Raw genomic sequence first — 27,910 nt, 5'->3', positions numbered from 1 at the left:
ATCACATAGCAGCCCTGCCTATATCTTTATCTCCTCCACTGCACTTACCTCCTTGGAGCAGGTAATTAACAATGGAATGTGCCTGTTATTTACAATTTGCAACAATATCACTGTAATAATTAAATTAATTGTTTTATTCTATTTTTTGTTATATTCTATTTTCTCGAGTAGCTCACAGCCCCATTTAAGGTTGGTGACCACTAACCTATAAGGACCAACACTGCTGAAATGAGAACATTAAATAAATAATTGGTGAAAACTGGGCAGGGTGGCCCCCTACAGACACTAGAAGTAGCCCCTGCGGCTAGGTTGAAAATGCGCAGTGAGTGCATTGATTATGTTTGATGAAAGAAAAGAGACTTTGGTTTTGCTAATTGACGGAGTGAGGAGCAGTGTGTAATTCTTCAATGAAATGTTCTTCTGTAAATGTTTTCCATGTGTTTATTTTTCCTTTGTATTTTTGGTACTTTGGGGGAGTGTGGGTCTTGGGGATTCAATTTTTTTTTTTTGGGGGGGGGGGGGGAGTCAATTCCATAAAAACATTTTTTTGTACAAATCGGGTCTCTACAAATCTCTTGCAGACTGGAATTTCGTTTCTGTTGAACTAATGATGGTTGGAAATTGGATGATCACACAAAACTATCACTTATGTTTTTAGACAGTAGGCCACCTCAGGCGTGGGTCTTCCATTTTCAATCTGGATGACAAAAAGATTTTAAATTTTTTAACCACTGTCAAGAGTTTGTATCTGACTAAAGGATAATTTATGCAACCTGTATTGGTAGGTATAAGGATTTTTGAGAAACAAGTATCTGTAACCACGACTTGGATATCTCGCAGCTGCCTCTTCCATGGTGGGACTGTCCTGCTTTTGTGACAATTCCACAAGCCCTTTTGAGGTTTTCCACCTCCCTGCCAACCTAGGAGCACTTGTGGCATCTCCCGAGTGTGTAGAATAAACGTCCACCTTGATACACGCTGGGCAGGACATCTAGACACCGCGGTGGAAAGCCAAGGAGTTTTGCACTAGCATACTTTATAAACAATGTGAATGAGCCCCACCAACAACTGAATTTAAATTTTTTTGGGTGGAATTTTCCAGCAACTGTTACCACTATCTGTTACTCTTATTTTTTATGTTTCAAACATAATTAAATATGCATAAAGAAAGTGACGTTAAAATTCCAATTAAACAACAATAATAGTATTCACATAATCCTCTTAGAAGCATGACTTAATGTTCTGTTGCAGCTCACAGCTTTGATGTGCTTGTTATCCACCAATTTCCAAAGCTATTAAAATCACACCGTGCTTAAATGTATTAAAAGGTATTTTTCACCATTTTATTAGATCCACTCAAGCTCTTTTCTTTACGTGACAGCCCTGTAGATGATTCGGCGTGTGTCGTGTTTAATTGCAGTGGCTTCGATACCATTTCTCTAGGGAACAGAAAAGTCCCCTGTCTCCATGACATCAATGTGTCGGAAAGATAAGAGTTTTGGGTCAGTAGATCGAGCCTGACTATAGCATCCTTTTTGCTCGTCTTCATTGGAGTTTAGCGTCCACGTTGAACGCATGCTCGGTGCTGATGCCAGGGAAGAGCCACCAGGCCGAGCATTAGAAGCTTGGTATGTGTGAATTGGCCCATCGGTGGATTTCTCCTGCCACGGGCAAATTGCTGTCAGGGTTTCCCAGCATGCATTGCGGAAAGATGTCGAGGATATACAAAACAGAATTGGATCCAAAGCGCTATTGAGGTACCAAAGTGGGAGGGATAGGTAGGTCTTCAGTAGGGTATAGACCTTGAGGACGTGTGTGTTCCAGTTATCTATATAGATCTGCATGAGGGATGAGGCAGTGTCGGGGAAGTTGCACAGGAAAAATGCCGCCACCACGGCGCCTGCAAAGAAAATACATTTATTAGTATCTTATTCCAGAGTGGATTCTGCAATCCTGGGGAGGAGTAACAATCTGTGCAAAAGTGTAAACGTCATATGACAAATCCAACTTCCTTCTACCTCTAACATCACTACGGTCATTGAATAAATCCTCTGCCCATCAAGGAACAACCGTAAAAAGACAACTGCTCTACCCCTGTATTTCATTTCTTATTGCATTTGCTTGTATTGTCATTGAAGCATTGTGTTACAAAGCAGATAGTAAAACCATGTCAAACTTTCCCAATTACTAAGTAGAATTAGAACTTTGCATCCATAACAGAATGTTACTGTTATCCTTCATATGGTTCCACACGGGGTCTGCATGGCCTTACATAGTACATAAACAATAGCAGTGCAAACAAACCAAGTAAAATGCGCAAACTTAGCTGGGTACAAACTAGACGACGTGTGTTCCCGGCCGACGGCAGATGTGGCGAACGACTTATCGTGCGGTCTGTACACACCTCACGTCCTGGTGAACGAACGCACAATATGTCGTTCCCCTGCCGCATCCAAATGCATGGGGTCGTCAGTCAGATCCTCAAATTGAGCATCCTGTACGGCAGATGTGAGGATGTGACGGAGGACCCCGCAGGAGCGAGCATAGAGCCTGATTCAGCAAGGATTGCATCTGCGAATGCAATAGCAATTACGCACGCAGTCTCTCTGCTAAGATATGCTAATCCATTGCCGTCGCAGCACTACATAAGGACGCCCACATTACCTTACACACATCTGTAATGTTTCGCAAGACTGCGAAACCATCGGTAACATCGAGTACCATCGCAGTTTCACGCACACTTGCACAAGCTCTGACCTCACTCAGAAATTGCTGACCTCATCGCATGCTGTGAGAGCTCAAGCTGCGAATGGCATTGCAGTGGTTAATTTATGCATGCCCATGCATTGGTGTTCAAACGCACTGGCACGCCTGCGTTTCACCGACCCCGTCACCTCCCACAAACGGCACTTCCTGTCAATCACTCTGCGATGGGTCTGCGTAGTCACTGCAATCACAGTCCCGATTGCAGTGACTGGTTTGCACATGCGCACTGCGATGCATACGTATGCCCAGAATGCAACAATCGGCCGATTGCGTGCGTAATCGCAGTTTTGATCCTTGCTGAATCGGGCCCATAGTGCACGCACACTGGACGATTTGAACGGTTTGTCAGTCTGATCCATCAGAAAACGAATATTGTTTAAAAAACCGTCTAACACCAGCTGGAGCCCAAGGTTCTGTCTCCCTGTTGGCAATAGGGAGGAGATGACGTATGGCTGAGGGAAATGGGGTGAGCATACAGACGGGTGATACAGAAGGGAGAGATAGTGAGTGAAAATGGGCGGTTATAGGGAGGTGGGTATATGGACGCGTTATGTGAGTGTCGCAGGCGGGTCACTGAAGTGATTGCATAATTGGTCACGTTGGAGGTAGTACTCTGATGGACAGGCTGCTCCTAGCAAGGGGCTGATGCAAGTTCCGATGGTGCAACCAATGGTTGAGTCTAAAGACGCACCAAGCAGTATTTGAGGGTCTAAAAATGGCCAAAGTGGGCATCTCAGTCCTTGTACATTGACCCGCATGGCTGTGCACCAGGGAAGGCTTGTAGCCATATTTGCATAATGTCACAGAAGTAATACCGGCTGCAGCGTATGGGTCAGAATCACGGTGTTTTACATCACCTTGAGTAAGATTTTGACAATACTTAGGGCCTGGTTCAGAGATGGACGCAGCACCGATTTTTACGCAGATGAGCGATTATCGGTGGTCTGTGCGTGCTTCTGAGTCACACTGTGCATGCATCAAGTGTCATTACCGATGGCGCTTGCAGTAAGAATTGATTTGCAAAGTGTTTGACAGGCAGGGATGGCAATGGGGAGGGGGTGATTCAAACGCAACAGTGTAGTGACCGTTTTCTAGGCGTGCTTCAGCCTGTGACTGCGATCCTATACACGCTGAAAATGGCCCCAGCGTCTCAGCCTGGCAGCCATTCTGTGCAACTATAGGTTTTCTCAGAAGTCCGATAATCGACTGATCTGCGGCTGAACAAAACCGGAACCCGCTTCTCCTTGGGAGAGAGTAACATGGCAGGAAGAAGGAGAGAGTAAGATGGCAGGAAGAAGGAGAGAGTAAGATGGCAGGAAGAATGAGAGAGTAAGATGGCAGGAAGAGGGAGAGAGTAAGATGGCAGGAAGAGGGAGAGAGTAAAATGGCAGGAAGAAGGAGAGAGTAAGATGGCAGGAAGATGGAGAGCGTAAGATGGCAGGAAGGAGAGAGTAAGATGGCAGGAAGAGGGAGAGAGTAAGATGGCAGGCAGAGAGAGAGTAAGATGGCAGGAAGGAGAGAGTAAGATGGCAGGAAGGGGGAGAGAGTAAGATGGCAGGAAGAAGGAGAGAGTAAGATGGCAGGAAGAGGGAGAGAGTAAGATGGCAGGAAGAAGGAGAGAGTAAGATGGCAGGCAGAGTTAGAGAGTAAGATGGCAGGCAGAAGGAGAGAGTAAGATGGTGGGAAGAGGGAGAGTAAGATGGCAGGAAGAGGGAGAGAGTAAGATGGCAGGAAGATTGAGAGAGTAAGATGGCAGGAAGAGGGAGAGAGTAAGATGGCAGGAAGAGGGATGAGAGTAAGATGGCAGGCAGAGGGAGAGAGTAAGATGGCAGGAAGAAGGAGAGAGTAAGATGGCAGGAAGAGGGAGAGAGTAAGATGGCAGGAAGAAGGAGAGAGTAAGATGGCAGGAGGAGGGAGAGAGTAAGATGGCAGGCAGATGGAGAGAGTAAGATGGCAGGAAGAAGGAGAGAGTAAGATGGCAGGAAGAGGGGAATGTATGAATGGCAGGAAGAAGGAGAGAGTAAGATGGCAGGAAGAAGGAGAGAGTAAGATGACAGGAAGAAGGAGAGAGTAAGATGACAGGAAGAGGGGAATGTATGAATGGAAGGAAGAAGGAGAGAGTAAGATGACAGGAAGAAGGAGAGAGTAAGATGGCAGGAAGAGGGAGAGAGTAAGATGGTAGGAAGAAGGAGAGACTAAGATGACAGGAAGGAGAGAGTAAGATGGCAGGAAGAGGGGAATGTATGAATGGCAGGAAGAAGGAGAGAGTAAGATGGCAGGAAGAGGGAGAGAGTAAGATAGTAGGAAGAGGGAGAGATGTAATAGCGGATGAAAGGATAAGAAATAAAACCAACAATGCCGAGAACAAAAACTGGATTCCTGGTGAAAATATAAGGGTGAGCGTTCATTTCTGTAATGCTATGGTTAGCGCTTATGTGCACGATAATAATGTCCACGAGCATCATTTTGATGCTCGTCTTTTAGGTTCATAAAAAGAATACATGGAATATTAGTGTACTGTGTAATGTGCATGAACGTTCTTTAGTAGTGGTTTGTGTTCATTTGGATAATATTAATTATACATGGACACATGTCTATGCAGCTGTGACATGCGATGAACTAACAGATATTATTGTATATATTATATATCCATGTGCATTAGAATATATTGCATTGTATGGATTTATGAGGTTTCAGTATTAGTCGTGGTATGTCGATATGATCTAAATGTCGACACTCCTATTTTATCCTAACACTGACCATGTTCATGCTGATTTTTACCATTTTTAAGTACATCAAAGCTATTAAATGTGATACGTTTGGGAGGTTGTTAACAGTGAATCTCAAAAATGTTAAAATACTTTTACATTAATAATATTTAAATAGTGTTAAAAAATAAAAAATTTAATGGATATGGGGAATCTTCAACACGATTGGTGAAAAAGGAAGCAATGGTCATAAATTCAGATCGGAGGGGGGGGTAGATGTATCAAGGCTCGGAGACAGATAAGGTGGAGAAGTTGCTCAAAGCAACCAATCAGCGAATAACTCTCTGTTGCCTAGCGCAGTCTTTGAAATGACAGTTAGAAGCTGATTGGTTGCTTTTGGCAGCTTCTCCACTCTATCTCTCTCCAAGGCTGGATACATCTCCCCTTGTTTTTTTGATGTTTGTACTGCAGACATATTTGTAGCCACCGAACCACTGAAATTCAATCAATTTTAAATTGCTTCTATATTCCCTAGCATCTTTCTTCATGAGAGACATCACTGAGGCAGGAGTTAGTTGGTATACAGGTAAGCAGGACAGAACTGATTATTGTATTATAAGCAGGAGATGGTCTGAGGCCTCAAAGACATGAGAGCTGTGTACACGGCTGGTCTTAAAATGCACCTCTCACCTACACTCAGTGGAGGCAGACAGTTTGTGTGATGCACCAAAAGTCGTAAGTGTGCAGGCTCACCAATTCACTTCACTAGGGACCAGTGCGTCATGAGTTACTGACTTGAAGCGCCTCAGTGATATCACCGGTTTCTAGTGAATTGATAGGCTGCCTTCTCATGAAATATTTCTTTCAGGTCACAAAATGGCGGCATGCACTGAGGCTAGGTGACTGGTGCTCTTCAGTGTTGGCAGTGTGGGTAAATAGAAGCTGTGCACCACTGCACATACATGTCCACCTCACCTACCGCCGTTATTTTTAACAGGAACTGTGGTATATGTAGACTGTTATTATAAAATTGTACCCTGATCTAAAGTAGATCATCACGCAAACCAGGCGTGCACTCGTCTTGCATGTGAAGTGTGGCGTGCACGTGCGCGCTGCTCCAACGGGAGAGAAAATGACCTGGAACAGGGGTGGCAAGTACAATGGGTCAGGAGGTGGCAGGTATGGAAGTGGGCGCGGAAGAGAGGGGGTGTGAACAGGGAGAGCTGCTGAGGGTGCGGGGGGGGGGGGGGGCTGAACTGATCCAGCAGATCCTGGGTTAATGTAGTTATTAGATTTTGAATAAACATGTTGTCCATTTTTGAATTTGAGGAACAGCGGCAACTGAACCGTCCACTCCTGAGCACATGCACATAACACAAAAGATCATGATGACAGGTGGGCAAGGTGACAGTACAAGATATATATATATATATATATACATACTATATACAGTATATATACTATATAGACAATAGTGATTGGACGTCCCCGCGCAAGCGAAAAGCATACCATGCATACCATTCAACACAAGTTCCAAATGGCCGCTAATGTGGCGGTTTAGACAAGAACACTTGGTAGGGAGGCCCATGCACTTGCAGTTCTACAGAAACAGCGCATGTTTTTATCAGGACGACAAGGTCACCTGTCACGTTTCTAGGGCGACGCTGGACCGGTATACAGGAAATTCAGTTACCTGAATGGACTGGCCAGCTCAGAGTCCAGACCTTAACACCACTGAGAACCTCTGGGATGAATTGGAGGGACGGCTGTGTTCTAGGCCTTCTCGATTTCGGTGTCACAGCTGGTCACTGTACATAAGGCGGAATGGCAGAACACACCGCCTGCTGCTGTCCAGGAACTTGTGGACAGTTTGCCAAGAAGGGCGTCAGCAGTAATCACTGCACGTGGTGGACCTACAAAGTACTGATCTCGTTGACCTATTTGCTGTCAGTGTCCAATCACTTTTGTCTACATAGTGAACAAACACACCTGAACACGCTTCCAACATCTGCCTCCGCAGATCTACAAAGTAGTCCGCAGGCACAACAAGAAAAATGTTTTTTTTTTTTTATAAAGCATAGGCAAAATTAACAGTAAATAACATGTCCCATATTATAACGCCCTCCTTTTGAACACAACCCTCACTAATGGCCAGTTATATTTTGCATTAACATATATTAATTCCATTAACTCTCACCATATTTATAAAGCATCCACACAATAAGTTTCCCAATGCAACCAATCACCTTTTACCTATCATTTTATACAATGTACTTGATAAATGCTACCTCAAAACTGATTGCTCGCTATGGGCCACTTCTCCACCCGCTACACTGCTTGGTACATCTCCCCCCGTTAACAAAATTTCATATCAATGATGCCCTCTGTTAAGTCTTGCCCTAGTTTTATGTCTTCTTGACGTACATCGCTTAGTCAATACATATATGGTATACTCACCCATCAGCTGACGTGCCTTTTTTTCTGAAAATGGACGACTATGAGGTGGATTAATTTGCTTTGAAGAAAACCGCCAATGAGTTCTTGTGAGTCCGATCTTTTCCCTCTGACGGTGGTTCATACTGAGGTGGTTGAAAATTAGGAGGTGAAAAATAATGATGGTAATCAGGGGCAAGACGAAGAACAAGACGTTACGTGTCTGTATGATGCTCTTGTAAACAATATAGGGCTTTGGTTCCAGCATTTCACATACTGTGGATTCCAGGACAACCTCATCCTGAGAGGTGGCGGTGTAGTCCAGGATACAGGCTGACGTTTCTCCATAGACAACAGCCACCGGTATAGTGCTGAGGAATGACAATATCCAGATGAAGGCCAGTAAGTAAGCCATGCGGGATTTCCGGAGTCCAGTGATGGACCACATTGGGTGACATATGGCAAAGTATCTCTCAGACGTAAAGGCAATGATTGTCCAGCTGGTGGTAGCACAGTAGACTTGTCTGACCATGAAGTATAGTTTGCACACGGTGTCAGAGAGTGCCCAAGGATAATACTGCCAGAAATATCGGTACAGAGTCACCGGGATGGTAAGCAGTAGTAGGATGTCCGCCAGAGCCAAGCTGAAGAGATAGAAGCGGATGGCACTTACTTTCATCCTTCGATTTCTCATTAAAGTTAGGATGCTTATCCCGTTAGCCAGAACCCCGAAGAGGAAAAGGAGACTGTAAAAGACGGTTGCAGGGATCGCCACATAATTAGGCTCCTGCTTTTGGGCACCAATGAAAAGGTGATGCAGCGTCCTACGGGTAGTGTTCGAGCCAACACTATCGTTCCATAAAGATTCATTGTGGAAATTAATGTGGTTTTGGCATTCATTGAAAACGGCTGCTTTTGTCTGGTTCATTTCTAAAGTTTGGAGAGCAGAGTGCTGAATAACACAGACAGAAGAATGAATTAAATGATGTTAGCAGAAAAAGACATATGTACATTGCAGTACTAAGTAAAATTCCCCATTACAATTGAGAAACAACGGTCAGTGATTAAGCAAAATGACTGCATTATCCTGTAGTACAAGTCCTTGATTAGATTGATAAATTGATGTATCTTTCATTATCCAGTGTTAAAGAATAAATGGGCTTACTGGTAAATTAATTGAATACTTCACTGTAATTAACTCAGAACCTTCACCGGTTCATAAAAAGTGACATTCAATGCAAAAGCACTCGGTATGCTTACTTACTAGTCTTGACTCTCATTGTAAGCTTTAGTGTTTTGTGATATATGTGTCATACTGGGAAGGTCATTTATGAAATAAAAAAAGTTATGTGAGGTAGGTAGAAAAATGAAAATCTCTTTAAAAGAGTGGATCTACGTCAAACCAAGGGCGTATTTATAATGAGTGTAGGGTGTGCGGTGCCCCATGGGGGCCCACACCAAACACCCTGCACCTCTATAGTCTTATACTTACCTGCTGGTAGTTTCCAGAGTGCTGCACTGCCGCGGCGGGCCGATATTGCACTCACACTGCGATCACATACGCCGACACAAAGCCATCGCAAAGTGAGTGACGGGACGTCAGCGTTTGTGGGAGGTGACGGGGGAGTGGTTGGAGAAACGCAGGCGTGCCTGTCCGTTTGAACATCTTTGCATGGGCGTGCATAAATTAGCCACTGTGACGGATACGCAGCCTGAGTACTCACTGCGTGCGACGAGGTTAGCAATTTCTGAGTAAGGTCAGTCCTACTGTAATTGTGTGTGAGGGGCCGATGTTACTTGATGTTCCCAATGTATATGCAGGACTGCAAGGTATTATGGATGTGAGATAGCGGTAGTGGGCGTCTCTATGCTGGCTGTGCGATTGCATTCATTAGCATATTTTCGCAGCAGATCTACGTGCGTAATCGTGGCCGCGATTGCAATAGCGTTTCGTAATGAATCAGGTCCTACTTTAAAAAATGATAATAAATACAGTAAACTATTGTACAGAGGGCCTGATTCAGAGCCGGACGCTCTGACCAGAGCGCTCACTCTGAATCAGGGCCGGCCTAGCTTAAAATGGAGCAGCCTCCTGGCCGCTCGCATAGCTGTGGGTGACCACCCACAGCTTATGCGAGCGGCCAAAAAGAGGGTCACGATGGTCAAGACCATCACGACCATCGGGCTTGCGACGAGACCCTGCGGTAGGGTCTCGCTGCCGCAAGCCCAGGAGTGCTTTTGGCTCTATCAGAGCCAAAAACACTCCCACTGACATCACTAGTGATGTCAGTGGGGCCGGACCCAGAGGGTAGGCGTTCCCATGAGAACGCCTCTGTCTGGGTAGCCACGCCCCTGGCACGCCCACCAAAGGGGGCGTGCTGTCACTCACCATCGACAGCACGCCCCCTTTGGTGCGAGACCCCGAGCGACGGCTTCCCCGTCGCTCGCTGGGTCTCGCGCATGCGCACGATGGAGGCGCCTCCGTCGTGCGCATGCGCATTTGGGTAACATCGACCCGCTTGCGAGCGTACAGCGCTCGCAAGCAGGTCTGAATGAGACCCAGAGTACTTTGTGAGGGATTTGTGTTATTTAATATGATGAATGGACCTCTTTACATTGGAAAGTAAAAGTGTGCACGTTAGCTACAGGAGACAGGCTCTGAAAACATTTGGCTTTGCTAAGACGCACAATTGCAATGTTACCATACACTGTATAGGGCAGCTGTGTTCTCCGATACCGCCATTAATGCAAGAGGTAACTGCAATATCTCCTCAGTTCGAGGATTGATACATAGGAAAGATAAAGCGTGACAAATAGGCCCCTAAATCTTATGTAAGAGTATCTGTTTAAGTCAGGGTTATATGACAGAATTCCATCCATTCACTTCACCTGGCCCAGGCTTATAAACGACGCTCCTAGTTGGTGAGGTGTATTCTGATTTATGAGCTGTGTGTGTGTGGTTGGCTCTGTGTTACTAATCTGTCCAGCAGGATGGTTCTGGTCCCCCAGACGTCTGGTGTCAGGTCTCCTGGTATGGTCCAAGACCCTGATGTTTTGGAATGGCCCTAAGAGGTCTCTGCGATCTTCTCTGTACTCTTTCACTCTTCCCCTAACTCTCTTCACTACTTCTACTAGTCTCACTAACACTATGCTCAGCGGCATATTAACGCCCTTGTGCAACGGGGCCCCTCCTGTGAGGTGCCATCTTCCCAGTGATATTCGGGAAGATGGCAGATGCGCACAAGGAAGCAAAGGCTGGGAAAATGGCAAAGCGAAGGAGGAGGGGCCCGCTAGCTGGCACACATTAATTATACAGTGGGTGCAGGGGACCATGTGCACCGGCCGCCCTGTACCCATTATAAATATGCCTATGCCTCTTCTCGAGTGTAACCACCACTTTACTTGTACTTTTACCTGTGTGGTCTTGTAACTGATGGCCAAGCTTGCCTTTTGGAGCACCTGCCAAGGTATGCAAGTTTACTACACAGGACCCAATCCCTGTTGTCCAAGAATACAAGATGAAGCTCGTTCCCTGGTGACCAGTGTACAATAGAGACCCATACTATAGAACCCAATACCCGTGACCAAAGTACAATATAAAGCATACTCTTTGGTGGACAAATGTAAACTATATAGCTGATTCCCTGATGGCTAACGGGTATATACATTAAAGTACGGGTTTATAGATGTGAAGATGTTTCCCATAGCAACCAATCAGATTCTACTTATGATTTATCTAGCACCTTCTAAAAGATAATAGCTAGAATCTGATTCTATAAACCCGCACGTTAGTACATATACCCCCAAGTGTACAATATATCGGTGCGAGCCAGCCAGCATAGGGTTGGATTAAATCTCAGGGGAGGAAAAAGTTAGCTTGAATAATAATGAAGAAGTGGCGGGTAAGGGAGAGTTGTCGAAGAGATAAAAGGTGTATACTTTTGAAATTGTGAACGATATTAATTATATGTGAGGCTGGTTGCAGGGGGCCACTGGCAGCACGGATCCGCGCTAATTTACACATAAGAGGGATTAAGATAGGCAATGAGGAGCACAAAATAGCATTATATGCAGATTACATACTACTCACTAAGGGGCCTATTCATCATCGGGGTCCCCGTTGATTTAGTAAACATCTCACTGTGATGGATACTTTAGTATCCAATTCGCAGCGGGGGAAACTTTACAGCGGAGCAATTCATCATTGCTTCGGTGCGGAGACAGCTGCTGTGAAAAGCAGCTGTCTCCACGGTTAGTAGTGCAGCTGTAGAAGTAACTGCGTTACTTATCTCTCCCCCATTGGCGCGGCTATGCATGTGTGATCCGTGTTCACGCATGCGCAAAGCCGCCAGGGAGGTAGTGAGAAGGTGGCACATCCCTTGAACTTCTTCCCATAGAAAGGAGCGGGGATCGGAGAACAAGCGCCATCTGAAAATTTCCGCATAGTTACCAGGCCATTTATCGTTTGATGAATAAGCCCCTATATGTCACCAAGCTTACTCTCTGCCTCACCTATTTCAAGAAACTGAGAGGTATGGAACAGTCGCCAGATTAAATATTTAGGGATTCATTTCTGAAAAAAATTTGCCATCAGCCTTTTCAACTACCCTAAATTGTTAACACAATTCTAAACAGATATTGACAATTGGAGTGGATGTTATATCTCGTGGGTTTTCAGGGTCAACGCCGTCAAAATTAATTTATTACCATGACTTTTATCCTTATTTCAAACCTAACCGATTAGAATTCCCCCATATGTATTTAAATATTTGAAACACCTCACCTAAAAAATTTAGGGCCTGATTCAGAGCCGTTCGCTATTTGCGCTCGCTCGTCCAGAAAATAGGGGTGGCTATTCAAATGAACCGTTCGCTGTTTGCGGTCTGTTCACGCCTCTAGGTCTGAACGAGCGAACAAAACTTGCGGTCGTTTTTTGGGAAACTACGCCCCCTGGCCGCTCGCATCCTACGTCATGTCCGCTATTTATTAGATTAATCGAGTACATCGAACAGGGTATGAACTGCTCGCTATTCTTGTGGTTGGTTTTTGCTACCACAATTTTGCGAGCAGTTCTGGCTAAAAAAAAAACAGTGACGTGGTCAATGACGCTGCTGTTTTAAATATGCACACCCTTAAAACGCCCGTTTTGACCTTTAAGCACGCCTGCTTTCTGATCTCCACTTCCCGTTTTCAAGCACCTTCCCCTGTTACCACCCACATACGCCTCATTCTGTCACTCAAAATAGCAGGCATTCGCTATTTTGCGAGCACATGAATTTCGGCCGCACTGACTGGTTCGCACATGCGTATAACGATCCGTACGCATGCGCAGTTGGGCAAACATCGCTCGGAGCGAACGAGCTGCCGCTTACGAGTGGCTCTGAATCAGGCCCTTAGTTTGTTTCAAAAAGCGTCCTAGGGTGAGGAGAGACATTTTGCAAAGACCTGTATCCAGTGGCTGTATGGGCGTCCCAAACTTTAAGCTTTATTACTTGGCAGCCAGACTTGCTCAATGTGTACTACGGGATCTACCAAAGTCTGAGAGAGTATGGGTGTCACTTGAAACAGAAACCCTTAAAGAACACTCCATTTCTTCTTTACTATGAACCCCCCAACTGACCCATCCTAAAACTTGCTTACATCATCCAGCTATCTCTCACACTCTAGATATATGGGAATTATCCAACCAGTGGTGTATCTATAATGGGTGCAGTGTGTGCGGGGTACACGGGCCCCCGGGTCCAGAGGGGCCCCGCACCGCACACACTGCACCCATATTATTTTAAAGTTTAAACTTACCTGTCCGTGGTTCCACATCAGGTGTCAGCGCTGCTCAGAACACCGGAAAATGGCCGCCGCAGCCATTTTTCCAGTGCTCTGCGCATGCACAGTAGACTCCGGGCACTAGAGTGTGCTAAGGCTAAGGCTCCGGTGGCTGGCCAGCCACATCAGTCGGCAGCCGGGCCACCGGGGAGAGAGGAGGGGGCCCCGCACGGGGAGTGCATACGGGCCCCCTCCTCTCTTAAGACGCCCCTGTATCCAACTGTCGATTTAAAATTGCTCCACAACCTAGCCCAATAGTACCCCTATTTGACAATCCTGACTTTTGGCCTGCATGTAGTTCAGCTTCCTCTATACACTGGCAGAATGGGGGATTTCAGAGAAATGAATGATATTACTCGTGATCTTATATTCCCCACATTTTCGGATATACAAGCTAATTATTCCATCCCCACCACAAAGTTTTTTCAATACTTTCAAATTCGGCACTTTTACTCCACAGTTAAATCGCGTCTAACTAGTAGTCAGCTCACCATTATAGAGTCCTTACTTTTAAGGGGTGCGAACACCAAGGGCCTTATCTCCTCACTGTATGTAGAACTCGTGCATCCTAGTTCCGAGGCAAAAGACCCTCATGAGATGGCATGGGGGGCTGACCTGGGAGAAACTCTAGACACTGAAGATAGGAGCTATATAAAGAGAACGCATACAAATTGTTTTGTAGATTGTATTATGTCTCTTCCAGACTAAAAAAAAATGCACCCGACATCTCAAATCTATGCTGGAGATGTGGATCGGATATTGGAATGTTTCTACATATATGGTGGAGTTGCCCAAAGCTTGTCCCCTTTTGGAATGAGATTAATACTTTGGTTCACTCTATAATGGACTTACACGTCCCGCTCACTCCTAAATACTTCTTACTACCATTGTGTGTCCCTGATGTCACCCACCACCAACACAAACTATTTTGACATACAGTAATGGCAGCCACATGTCTATTAGCAGCTGCTTGGCAAAAAAAATAGAAGTTCCGTCCATGTGAGAGAGCATAGCCAAAATCTGGCATATTCATTCTATGGAATACATGACTAGCATTCTCAAGAATTGTTTTATACGAAGACATGGGAGCCATGGACCTCTCATTTTATCCCCCTCCCAACATATTCTTGATCACTGCATAGATCCCCTCGATGCTTTACCCTCATCCTTCCCTCGCAGAGGTGAGGCCTTCCACAGAACAGGTTCACTACTTAGTGGATTTGTGGGATTGTCCAGCTGTTAGCTCCCTTCTCCCCTTCCCATCCTGTCTTTCCTGCTTGCAGGCAGCCTCCCCAGATTGTTACTTACTAATTCTCAACTCTTCCCCTTTTCTACACAGGGCCATCTCTTCCATTGGGTTGTTGGGCAGTTGCCCAAGGGCCCAAAACTTGTAGGGGCCCACCAACCCGGCCCCTGCAGCCGCAGCCAATTGTTAAATTTGTGATATTTTTATAAGACGGCCGCCGATGCACTGTATTCCTATCTAACCTCCCCCACCCCATCCCCCCGTTACGAGTGCTCACCTCAGTTCAAGTTTCACTTCATCTGCCAGCTTCAGACCAGTCAGACAGTGGCCCTCATTCAGAGGCAGTCGGAGGATGCAAGCGGTCGCTCAGAAACTGGGCGGCCACTTGCATCCTGTCCGCCCACCTCTGTTGCGGTCGTTAGGCTGTGGGTTAACACCCACAGCTCTAACGACCGCTCCGGTGATGGTCACGATGGTCAGAGACCATCACGACAATCGGGGGTTAAGACAAGACCCTAGGGTAGGGTCTCCCTTGTCGTAAGCCCCGGAGAGCTTCTGGCTCTGAGCCGGAAGCTCTCCACTGACATCACTAGTGATGTCAGTGGGGCCACCCCCAAACGGTAGGCGTTCGAATGGGAATGCCTCCGTTTGGGCTGCCACCCCCCGGCCCGCCTTCCAAACGGGGCGAGCTGTCAATCAACATCGACAGCTCGCCCCCTTTGGATCGAGACCCTCTATGACCGGCGCTGTCGGTCGTAGCGGGTCTCACGCATGCGCACGACGGTGCCGGCGCCATCGTGCGCATGCTCTGTGGGGGGCCATCGACCCGGTCCGAGCGCATCAGCGCTAACGACCCGGTCTGAATGACCCCCAGAGTCTCTCTGCATGTGTGAGGTCTGATGGGCATGCAGGAGGGTTTAATTTTATTGTCCATTTACATTTTTCTCCTGTGAATGGGTGGGTAGGGGCCCAGTGCATTGATTTGCCCAGGGCCCACACTGCTGTTAACCCTGTTTCTACATTCTTCTTTCTAGCATAAAGTAACATTTGGATGAACCTTCCTCATAGTATAACTGAGCCATGACATTGGCACTCATTTGTTCTAATGGTATTCTTTATGCCTGCTGTTTATTATTGTCGTGCTATTTTTCTCATGCAGACCGCTCTGTAGTTCTCGTGTTTATTGTCATACCTGTGTATTTGAAGCTGCCAGCAAGGTATTGGAATCCAGCACTGGCTAAAATTAAAGCCCAGTCCAATGCATTGTGGTCAGGCCCACTCTGGTGACGTGGTGTGGAAATCCACCACTAGAAATCCTGTGACTGTCCCTGCAAGTGTATAATAATAAATAGTCCACATTCTGGCGGCCATGTTCTATATAGCACATTCCGTTGTAGCCTAGTGTACAACATAACCCTTCCCCTGACAACCATGGGTACACTATAGTGCCCCTTTACATGGTAACCAAGTGTACAACTCAGAGGCAATCCCAACCCTAACCATAGCACTATCCTAAATCCTAAGCGGTATATTTACTAAAGTGAGAGTTTTTAGAAATGGTGATGTTCCCCATAGCAACCAATCAGATTCTACTTAACATTTAACTAGCACCTTCTAGAAGATAAAAGCTATAAACTGATGGGTTGCTATGGGCAACATCTCCACTTCTAAAAAGTCTCACTTTACTAAATTTACCCCTAAGCTTCCTATGTCGACAATTTTGTCAATGTGCTTTACAGGTGTCAACATTAATGATGTTGACTTTTTAAACATGTCGAAATAATCAATGTTGACTTTCTGACATTGTAAAAGATGATATACTAAAAGCTAAACACTGTTACTGTGACTGCATACTGTACGAATTTGTAGTACAATATGTTCAAATATTTGACTCCACTAAAAGAACATTGTGCAGCGTTGTCTAGGAAAAGAAGGCATTATAAACTACACTGTGTAAATTATCAGACCTGAACAGAAAATATTAGCATTATAAGATACAGCACATTATAATTATTAACTACTGAGTACCCTGATGGCAAAGCATAAAAGTGTACTATAGTGCACATTACATAGAGAGTGCGATAACAGGGCACTAAATCTAATTGAAAACGTTCAGAGCAGCTGGTTAGCAATTTATTTGCACCAGCAGGTTTATTCAGTAACAACAATTTACAACAATGTTAGTTGATTTAAATGAGCAAGTTTGATATTTTACAGTCCATAATTAATGCCTGTGTGATGGAATCTACGGGAGTCACATTGCTTGAAGTCGGTACACTATTAATTTTATTCTTATTTGCAAAAGCTTAACTACATAAAATGACTAATTTCCAGTCACTTTGCAGTATGTGAAATGTTTCTCTTTCTTACTAATGCAATCCCACGAGAAAGCTATAAGAAGCAGCTTGGTAATTTCCTTTTTACTTGGTTTATTTCTGTAGACTATTATCACTGATTAACAATTGTTCAGATTTGTCCCCTAGTGTAATGTGACTGCCATGGCTGTCAAGGTTACATAGTTCATGATGTGGTGAGCAGAGAGGCTTAGGCACAAACCTCTGGGCTCGGTTTTAACTGTGACATCTTTCCCCTCCTTCTCTCCCCTCTGGCAGTCATTGAGTAAGATTAAATTAGTCACGGGCTTTACCGTGCGGATTTAGCTCCCCTGTAAAGTGCCCGGAGCTATTTAATTATTGCCCGCGGTTAACAAGTGGATAGCTGTAGACCCAGGGTTAAGTGCCAGAGTTATTCATTCACTGCCTGCAAAAAGCCCACGAATAGCACCAATGGCAGGGAGGCTCCCAAAAATCGGGTTCCACTCCCGGCTGCCCAGAAGTGTGGGCAAGTCTCCAAACCCTGTTACCAACTGGCCATTTACCTGGTGAAAGTGGCATTGTGTAGCTGGGCCACGATGATATGATCATATCATCATGCCCACTGGTCCACCCACTTTCCTGAGACACGCCCACCTGCTGAGCCCACCTGGCTGTCTTCTCCCTGAGAGGGTGGCCAAGAAGTTGGCAAGTATGCCCCAATGTTATACAGTACTTAATGCAATAATGGACCCAACTAGACACTTGCTCAGTTGTCCAGCAAAGTCTATGTGCTCTCCATCACTCTACTTTGGTTTATGTACAAAGATTATAATAATTATATGTTTCTGACTAAACATTACCCCCAAGTACATTTTTTCATTGGACGATTTAAAGGGGCATACACACTAGACGATGTGCTGAAAGATATTGGTGAAAGATATTGGGTGTAGACACTGAATGATATCGTTAACGATATCGTTCAGGGACATCATCCTGCGACATCTCTGAACAGGCACTTTCTGACGATAACTTCAGATTGGCCTGCATGTTTGCACGACAGCAAACATCGTTAACAACCCGCGGGAGTTCGCATCGTTGGTCGTTCACTGCATACACGCTGAACGATATGAACGATATTGTTATCCAGTGTCAAACCAGGGGAATGCAATGGCAGGGGCCCGCTGGGGTGTGACCAGCCATTGGGTAGCTGTGGTCATCAACTAGAGGGGCGTGGCAATTCCACAAAGGACACAACCTAGTCTTAAACTGGCCACACATCTAAAGATTATCTGTCCAACCAGCCAACTAGTTGATTGGTTGGAATGAAAATCTGGTAACGTATGGGAGTAAATGATGATCAGCAATTTGCTCCTAAATGCCAGAAAACAGATGAAAATGGTCGGTCAGACAAGTTTGTTAAATGTTTGATCTAAACAATTTGTTCAAACAACAGTTTTTGTCCATTTTCCGGCATTTGAGAGCAAATTGCTGATTGTCATTTGCTTTCATACCTTACCAGATTTTCATTCCAACCAATCAACTAGTTGGATGGTTGGATGTAAGTTGGTCTAGTGTGTGGCCAGCTTTATAATAATCTGTGTACTTTTTTCTCATATCTATCTATCTATCTATCTATCTATCTATCTATCTATCTCATATGTATCTATTTAATATCTATCTATCTAATATCTATCTATTTAACTCATATCTATCTATCTAATATCTATCTGTCTATCTATTTAACTCATATCTATCTATCTATATATTTAACTCATATATATCTATCTATCTAACTCATATCTATCTATCTATCTATTTAACTCATATCTATCTATCTATCAATCTAATATCTATCTATCTATCTATCTATCTATCTATCTATCTATCTCATATCTATCTATCTATCTACCTCATATCTATCATATCTATCTATCTCATATCTATCTTTCTATCTATCCATCCATGTATCTCATATCTATCTATCTAATATCTATCTATCTCATATCTATCTATCTAACTCATATCTATCTATCTCATATCATATGGCCGTATGGCCTCCGATGATGAAGAGGGGGAAACGTGACACCGGAGCAATTCATCATTGCTCCGGTGCGGGGACAGCTGCTCCGAAAAGCAGCTGTCCCCTTGGTTAGTAGCGCAGATTCTTCTGTAGGTGCGTTACTTACCTGCTCTCTGTCATCCCGGCTACGCATGTGTGATCCGAGGTCACACATACGCACAGGGGAGGTAGTGAGGAGGCGGCGGAGGGATCCGCTCGGATCCCTCTTTGCATCCCCGGAACTCCTTCCCATAGAAAGGAGTGGGGATGCGAGACCAAGCACTTGTTCTCAGCAGCAAACTCAGAAAACTGAAAGTTTTCATAGTTTGCTGAATATCAGGGGGTTCATTTGAGACCCTGATGATGAATAGCCCGGTAACATAAATATGCGGAAACTAAAGTTTCCACATGGTTACCGGACCATTTATCGGTTAATGAATAGGCCCCCTAGTCCTCTTCTCACTCCTCCTACTTCCCCACCTCACCTAAACGACAGGTGATAACGTTTGAAGTCATGATCGCATGGTTTGACCAGGCAGTCCTGTTTTCTACCCCTTGCCGGCTCCTAAGCTGCAGTCTGCGACTTCTTTTCTACCCCTCCCTAAAGCAGCAGCTGTCGCTTCCAATTACTACAGAATCCACTTCACCACTGTGCGGAGTCACAGATGCTGGGCCTGATTCAAAGGTAGACACAGGGCCAATATGCGCGCAGTTGGGCAAAGTTTTTTGTTCTGCACATGCATGCAAGTTCGTAGCGCACATGCATCCCAATTGTCTGTGATCAGAATAGGGTCTGAGAATTTTAGTGGGTGTTTCTGGGAAGTAACATGGGTGTGGCGTAGTTGCTTTTAAAGTCGCCAAGCCGCTCGCACAGGAGGCCATACTGCAGCTTGTAGTGCTGGTGTTCTGGGAATGCCGTTCAATTACCGGCGTTCGGAATGCCGGCTGACGGAATACCAATGCTGGAAGCCCGACCTGGTACTAAAGATAGGCGTCTAAAGCCCAACGCCTATCTTTAGCCAGACGCCGAAATCCTGATGGCGGGCATCCCGAACAAAGGTAACCGGGGGATCGTAGCATGTAGCCATGGAGGGGGGGGGTGGGGCGAGAGGGTTAAGTTTAGGCACCCCTGGGGTTGGGCAACCCCCCCGGGGAGGGTTAGGCTTAGGGTGCGGGGAGGAGGGGTTAGGTTTAGGCACCGCTGGGGGGGTCTTAGGGTTTGGCACCATCCCGGGAGTTTTAGGGTTAGGCACCACTAAGGGAGGGTTAGGGGGGGAGAGGGGAGGGTTAGGGTACTTACCTACCCCAGTCAGGATCTTCATGCTTCGGCCTTCCGGCGTCGGTATTTCATCCGCCGAGGCATAGATCCGGTGGCATTACATAGCGATTCCGACACTCGGGGCAGTGCTATACTTCCTAATGCTGATGGCCCCGCCCCCTCATCATGATGTCACTCATATGGATGGCTATCAGTGTGATAACCATCGATGGCAAAATAGCAAGTAGCCATCGATGGCTACCAACTATACAATGGATAGCCATAGATGATTTCACCAACCGAAGGTCATCCCTGGTTTTTAACTGACTGTCCCGTGGGCCAATCACTACCTGGGGGCGGGACTTCTTGTAAAAAAAAACCATTCGGTTATACTTTGACATCAATGGAGGGAAACCATCTGGTTCTCTCCCATCGAATGCAAAAAGCATTCTACATCGGCCATGAACCGTCGATGGCCATCCCTAGTAACTCGTCTAGAATAGCGGAGTTGGCACAGTGCACTGCTCCTCTACTGGTCCAATATACCTGTAAACTATAAAAACCAGATGTACATCAGGGAGCAGAATATATACAGTAGTAGCTATAATAATGTGATCTACATATTGAGCATCAAAGCAGGGACGATGCTGTATTATATACACAGCTGCCTACATTTGGATGCCACAATAGATCAATATCACAAAAGATGTAAGAAGTCTTTAATCATGCCTGTAGCAGGTTTAAGTCAGTATCAGTATACATCTTATCAGTACATTAACTAGGTTCAAAAGTGCCATTCTCATTAGGAGACCTTCTGCTGCTGATTCCTCTTCATCTCAGCACAATGACATGGAGACTGAGTATTCTCAGAGGATCAGCTCGTAAATCTGTGATCCCCGGAGATATTAGCAGAGCCCGTCTCTAGAGAAAAACAAATCAATAGGAATACTCTGCTGCGGAATGATGGACAGAGCTGAATATCGTGCGGACTGTATACTGAATTGACAAGAGCTTCAGTAAAACGAGTCAGTTATCATGACTAAATGGATGGTACTGTAACATAGGATGTATATTGCTGTCTCAAAATTAAATGGGCTTTATATTTATGATACAGAGGCTGGTGTTATCATTCATTGATCGCCTGTGTACGCCACCCTAAATGGCATATTTATCAAATTATGCGGCAATAAGTCTAATTCTTCTTTTCATTATTACCTCAATGAATGAATCTTTCGTTGGTGCAATTTATCAAAAAGGTCCCACCAGCCAAATGAGTGATAGGAGTTAACTTTAGTGATTTTCCAGACCGGTCTTTGCCAAAAATAAGTAAAAAAAAAAAATAATAAGGTGCAAAATAGTCTATAAATATTCTAATAACCTGATTATGATTTTCTTCTGTTCGCGGGATCCTTAGATCATATGACCTGGTACGTGTATAACCGGATCATAGTTAAATATCTTTCCCCATGTAAATTGCTGGGGAAAGATGACACTTGCCCCTTGATAGGACGAAGCTGGCATTAATAATACCCATGTGATACATTTAGCTTCAAATCTGTTCTGAATAAACGCTTTAAATATGAATATTCAATAGCATGAATGGCAGTAGAACATGCACCAGCACGCCTTCTGCTATAGTGTTTTCTGGTCCTCTTTTTTTGGGGAGATGTATCAAACCTCTGAATGAGAAAAAAGTGGCGATGTTGCCCATAGCAACCAATCGGCTTCTTACTGTCATTGCCTAGCGCCTTCTATAAAATGACAGAAGCTGATTGATTGCGGTCTACAACTTCTCCACTTTTTCTCTTTTGAGAGGTTTGATACATCTCCCCCCCTCAATCACTTAAACCCCTAATCCAGGCTTGCCTACCCTCCCGATATCACCGGGAGCCTCCCCGAAAATCAGGTGCAGCTCCCGGCCCCCTGGAAAGACAGACAAGCCTCCCGGCAGCCGCCGATCCCCCTGACCCCTGCAATTAATAGTTAAACCCCCGCAGCGGAGGAGGCCGGTGATGCGATTCACACTGAATCACGTCATTTTGGCCCCGCCCCCTGCTATAATGCCTGTATTATCGCCATTGTGTAGCGGGGGCGGGTCCAAAATTAAGCGCTCACGTGGCCCGCCCCTGCCACGCCTACAAGTACCCATCACCCATCCGGTCACTCCCCTTTGTCCTGGCCACGCCCGGACTCTCCCCCCCCATCCTGCTGATCTGGTTGGTCCCTCCCGGAAGGAACAGCCAAAAAAATATGCCCTAATCCAGATAATTTAATCCCAAATTATACATCTGCGTTAGATGATGTAAATGTCCTGAATGCACAGAGGTTCAAGTAGCATTGGGCGGATTTTGTTCCAAAATTTCAGTCATAGAACGCGCACAAAATGAGCATTATGTGCAGCATGCCAAGCTGGATTTATATGCGCATATGCAATTGGTTTACACCAGGAGATGTGGTTATACAGTGTTATTGCATACTTGCCTAATTTTAAAGTCTCCTCTCTGGGAGAAGTAGGAGAGGAGCCGCAGCTCACCACTTTAAGGGGCGGGGCTGGATTCCTCACGTTAGTAGGCCTCTGTCACTGCAAAATATGGTGTAGTGGTGAGGGGCGGAGCTAAGTGACACTTGGCATCATTTTAGCCCCTCCCCTTCCCTATTGACTGGAGTTACCCAATATTATCTCCCCATCCTGCCCACTTTACTAGGAAGTGGGCAGAATGCGAGAGATCCGGCTACTCTTCTGGGGGGTGCAGGAGGCTACCTGCAAAATCAGGAGTCTGGACAGTATTGATAAATAATAAAGGAACATTTGCCATGTAAATACCATTCAACACAGATGCAAGCACAAAAAAAAATTACTAATTAAGTTCAATTAAAAAACGAACATCGAGGGGTAAATTTACTAAAGTTAGAGTTTTTAGAAGTGAGTTTTAAAAGTGATGTTGCCCATGGCAACTAATCTGATTCTAGATATTATCTTCTAGAAGGCGCTAGTTAAATGTTAAGTAGAATCTGATTGGTTGCTATGGGCAACATCACTTCTAAAAATTCTCACTTTAGTAAGTTTACCCCCTAGTGTCTGGGAGCCTGCTATTGGGCTGTGTGGACCAATTGTAAGTAATGCACCTCCCGAATGGCGTGTATGCAGCTTATTGTGATGTGCATGGATGCATTCATTTGAATACGCCCTTAGTGTAATTTGCCAATGATTGCACGCCTCAATCCCTTCCCAGTTCTGACACTTCAAGCTTAAGGAAGTGTAAGCGCAAAATGCAGCTGAATTTATATGGACAAAAACTTATACAATTTATTTGTGCACCTGAGCTGTACAAAAACGTGCAATTATCACCCAGAGAATGCATTTACACCCAACTCTACCGTACACGAGCGCCACAGCAATTATTATAAAATATAAATGTGCAGTAAATATAAACCCAAATTGCTGTCATTGTGGTAGAAAATGACCTCCAAGTATTTTCAGCTATAAAAACATAACCTGTATGGAACAATATAATAAGCCTTATATAGCATTAGCCTACAGGTGCATATCCGGTAATTACACTTAAATAGTGGTCTCTTTCACACAATTGCTGTTCCAGCAGCTAATTTCTGTCACTTGAAGCCTAAATGAAGTAAACATCTTTATGTCAGAGAAGACAGGCTACCTATCCTTTCAGATATTAATGCATTTAGAAGGAAGTAAATCACTTGATTTAACATTCAAGTCTGTATTCTGCAAACAATGTATTATACTGTGACAGAGAAAGTTTGTGCTATGGAAAGAATTTTCTATTAGCATTTTTTTTTTTTTAAAAGTGCCTCGTTACATTTGCACAATATTCAATGAATGAAAATTATTTAATCTGACAAAAAACAATATATATATATATATACCACAAATATATCAATACATAGCTATAATAATAGGAAATAACCAGAGATAAGAGGAAATAAAACATTATTGTTTTAACTGACCATCAGATTCCATAAAGAACTGAGATAATGCAAAGCTAAATAATATTAATCCAGTCCGTTTGATTAGCACTGACTAATGATAATCTGTCCCCTGGATTCAGTTTGAAGATGTTTAATAGCATATATCTAAAATTAATGTATAAAACTCTTGGAATATTTTTTTGCCATTATTTTTAATGAACGTGTTATTTCTCCAGCCAGGTTTCAATACAAAATGGATTTGTGCATCAAAATAATAATGATGAAAACACTGTACGAATTGGATTGTGACCTACTTTCAGCTGTAACCCAGAGATAATGCTGTGGAGTTGGGAGATGTAATACAGACTCCTCTCTTCAGATGTTGCTTTCAGAATAAATGCCTTCACTACATGAGGTGGTGACAGGGTTAGATGTGGGAGGCTGCTAGATTCTACTGTGAGACTTTCTGCCATAGAGTGTAAGCTCTGACGTAACACAGTTACTTCCATAAACCATAGGCTCACCTGTGCTGCTCATTGGGAGAAAATAGATCGTTGTCCTGTACCTGATAGAAGTGTACGGAAGCTGCTGATCTGTCTGACATCACTCATGAATAATCCTTGTATTATTGAAGCTTCTTGTGTGGTGCAGGTAATGAGTATCTGCCTTTCACTCAGTGATGCATCATTCTCTGTAAGCACTGTGCTGAAGTGACTTTCAGCCAAGGAACCAGATACAGTGGGGTCTATTTACTAAGCAGTGTTAGGAGACAGTTGGGAGTTGATTGGCTGGCACCTTATCACTTTTCACTCTGTCTCCTAACACTGCTTAGTAAATAGACCCCACAGACTCAGTGTAGTTTGGGCGCAATCTATGAAAGGTAGTGGTTAGATTAACTGCAGATTTGAGAAAATAATAAATAATGTGAGTTCACAGATGGAATTAAATTGACAGTAAGTAGGACGTATGGATTTAAACTGACATAGAGGTGCATCTAACAACACAATCTTCCTGCATCTGTATGACTGAAGCCTCCCATCACTGCACTGTGCTGTTGTAGGACTCCGCCGCTTCCAGTAGCCAAGGCCAGGTAGTAGGTACCCACTTGTGTTGTTACTAGAGATGAGCGGGTTCGGATCACAGAGATCCGAACCCACCCGAACTTAGCGATCCGAACCGAGATCCGAGTCGGCTCTGGTTTCCCCCCTGACTCGGATCTCAAAACGAGGTAAATATTTCATCATCCCGCTGTTGGATTCTTGCGGGTTTTGGATTCTATAAAAGGTCCGGCGATTTCTGTCATTTTCCTTCCGGCTGTGGAGAGTAAAGATGAAGGAGGGGGCTGTGATCGCTGTGCTGTGCTGTGTGTGCATAGGGGCTGGCTACTGTTGTCACTTGTCCTATGGGCTGGCTGGCTGGCTGTCCTCCACTAGTCCATACTAGGGCTGGCTGCTCGCTGCTGTGCCTGTTGTCCATAAGGGCTGTGTTACTAGCAGCTGTGCTGCAGACAGAAGAGGGGGGCTTCAGTGGCTCCTCTGTCACTGCAGTCCATAAGGGGTGCTGCTGTGTTGTCCAGGGGGTGCTCTGTCCATCATGGGTGCTCTTCACCCCAAGTGTGAAAAAAATAAAGAAATAGTTTTCTTTTCTGTGTGTGTGTTTTTCCCCCCACACTGCACACCCTGCACCCATAATATACTTACCTCTCCGGAGCCCCAAATCGGCGCGGGGGTCGGACGCTGTAAAAATGTCTGGAAAATGGCCGCAGTGGCCATTTTCCCATCGTTTGTAGCGGCCATTTTCCCGGTGACCTCTGCATGCGCTATAGACTCTGGGCCATACTTGCCGACTATCTGGCCGCCCCTTCCGAGAGGGAGCAGCCAGATCGGCATGACCGGGGGGTGTGGCCAGCAAACGGGGCGGGTCCGGCCAGACGACGAGTGTTTGCGGGCGGGGCGGAGCCATGCAATCACGTAATTTTGCCCCCGCCCCGCTACACACTGCCGATATTACAGGCAGTGTGAAGCAGGGGGCGGGGCCAAAATGACACGATTCCACATGACTCACGTCACCGCCGCCCCCCGCTGCGGGGGCTTTACATGTAATTGCGGTGGGATAGGAGGGGTCGCCGGTAGCTGGGAGGCTTGCCAGCCACCCGATTTTCGGGAGGCTCCCGACCAAATCGGGAGGGTAGGCAAGTATGCTCTGGGCACACTCTAGTGCCCAGAGTCTATAACTACGGTGCTGGCAGCGCACAGCTCAGAGCGCTGCCGGCCTCCCGAACGAAGAGGGGGCCCATGACGGAAACTGCACACGGGCCCCCTCCTCACTAGAAACGCCCCTGCTCAGGCCTCTCTTGAATACAAATATTTGTTTCCTGATTTGCCATGTTGGAAGTTGAATTGCCACATGTCTGTTCCGCCCACTGCTGCCGCTTAGCTAGCTTGGTGCAAATTTTGGGCCAAAACTGGATGAAAACCAAATAGTGAGCTGTGAGGTGGTCAAAATAGACTGGAAACAAGTGGAAATAAATGTTATTGAGGTTAATAATACTGTAGGAACAAAAACAGGCCCATTTTATGTGGTTTAAGCTGTTTTTATGATTTTTTTAAATGAAAAATCCAGATCCAAAACCAAAAATAAAACATGGAAGGGAGGTTTTGGCAAAACCAATCCAGATCCAATGCTCTCTCTGGCACAGGGTACCAAAAAGTCTAGTTACGGCTCTGCGCAGGGCAGAAAAATCAAGGGGAAAATTATGCTGGATCCATTTTCCTGGAGATATACGTCTGCATAATAATGTAATAAAGGGGAAAACGGTGCCAGCTCCATTTTACTATAGATATGCGGCTTCACAACAGAGAAATTAAGGGGAAAAAGGCGCCAGCTCCATTCTATTGGAGATATGCGCCTGCACAATAGGGGAATTAAGGGGAAAATGGTGCCAGCTCCATTTCCTGGAGACATGCGCCTGCACAATACAGAAATCAAAGGGAAAATGGTGCTGGCAGTTTGCCAGAATCCATACTGCGCATGCGCCAGCACAGGATGAAGGGTACTGCTCGGCAGTGGCGTCCCTTCCTCAGGGCCGGATTGAGGGCCACATGGGCCTGGAGCTGAAAATGACCAATGGCCTATTATGAGAAGCAGAGGAGGCGTGATCAGTGCTGGGTGGGTGTGGCCAGTGCCATGTGAGCAAATACACCCCTATTCTCTCAGCCCCAATGTCTCCATAAATATGTAAAAGAAAAACAAATACTTCATTTGGGGCTCTATTTACTACAATCCGCATATTGAATGCGGATTGTAGTGTGATATTACCGAGTGAATTCGCATTGCGAATTCAGGTAATATCACAGGGATTTACTA

The 27,910-nt window shown here is 45.2% G+C and overlaps 1 protein-coding gene across 2 annotated transcripts in view; it reads right to left on the bottom strand.

Moving 5' to 3' along the window:
- Positions 1-1,399: 1,399 nt before the first annotated feature.
- The window catches only part of LOC148501788 (neurotensin receptor type 1-like), a 44,066-nt gene continuing 17,555 nt past the window's right edge, over positions 1,400-27,910 (bottom strand). Inside the window, exons 1-3 of one of the 2 annotated variants that reach the window (XM_088449945.1) lie at positions 24,859-24,918; positions 7,932-8,859; positions 1,400-1,900 (exon numbers count right to left, since the gene is read on the bottom strand). In XM_088449945.1, coding sequence (XP_088306071.1) covers positions 1,440-1,900; positions 7,932-8,835 — 1,365 coding nt within the window. In that variant the 5' untranslated portion in view covers positions 8,836-8,859; positions 24,859-24,918 and the 3' untranslated portion in view covers positions 1,400-1,439. Of the gene's footprint in view, positions 1,901-7,931; positions 8,860-24,858; positions 24,919-27,910 lie in introns of those variants that run through there. The other variant, XM_088449946.1, reaches the window with a different exon arrangement.

This window comes from Taudactylus pleione, unplaced genomic scaffold (genome assembly GCF_031769625.1).
Source record: "Taudactylus pleione unplaced genomic scaffold, aTauple2 ptg000502l, whole genome shotgun sequence".
Classification (NCBI taxonomy): domain Eukaryota; kingdom Metazoa; phylum Chordata; class Amphibia; order Anura; family Myobatrachidae; genus Taudactylus; species Taudactylus pleione.
Note: the sequence above shows the minus strand (reverse complement) of the source record. Positions and strands in the feature narration are given on the sequence as shown.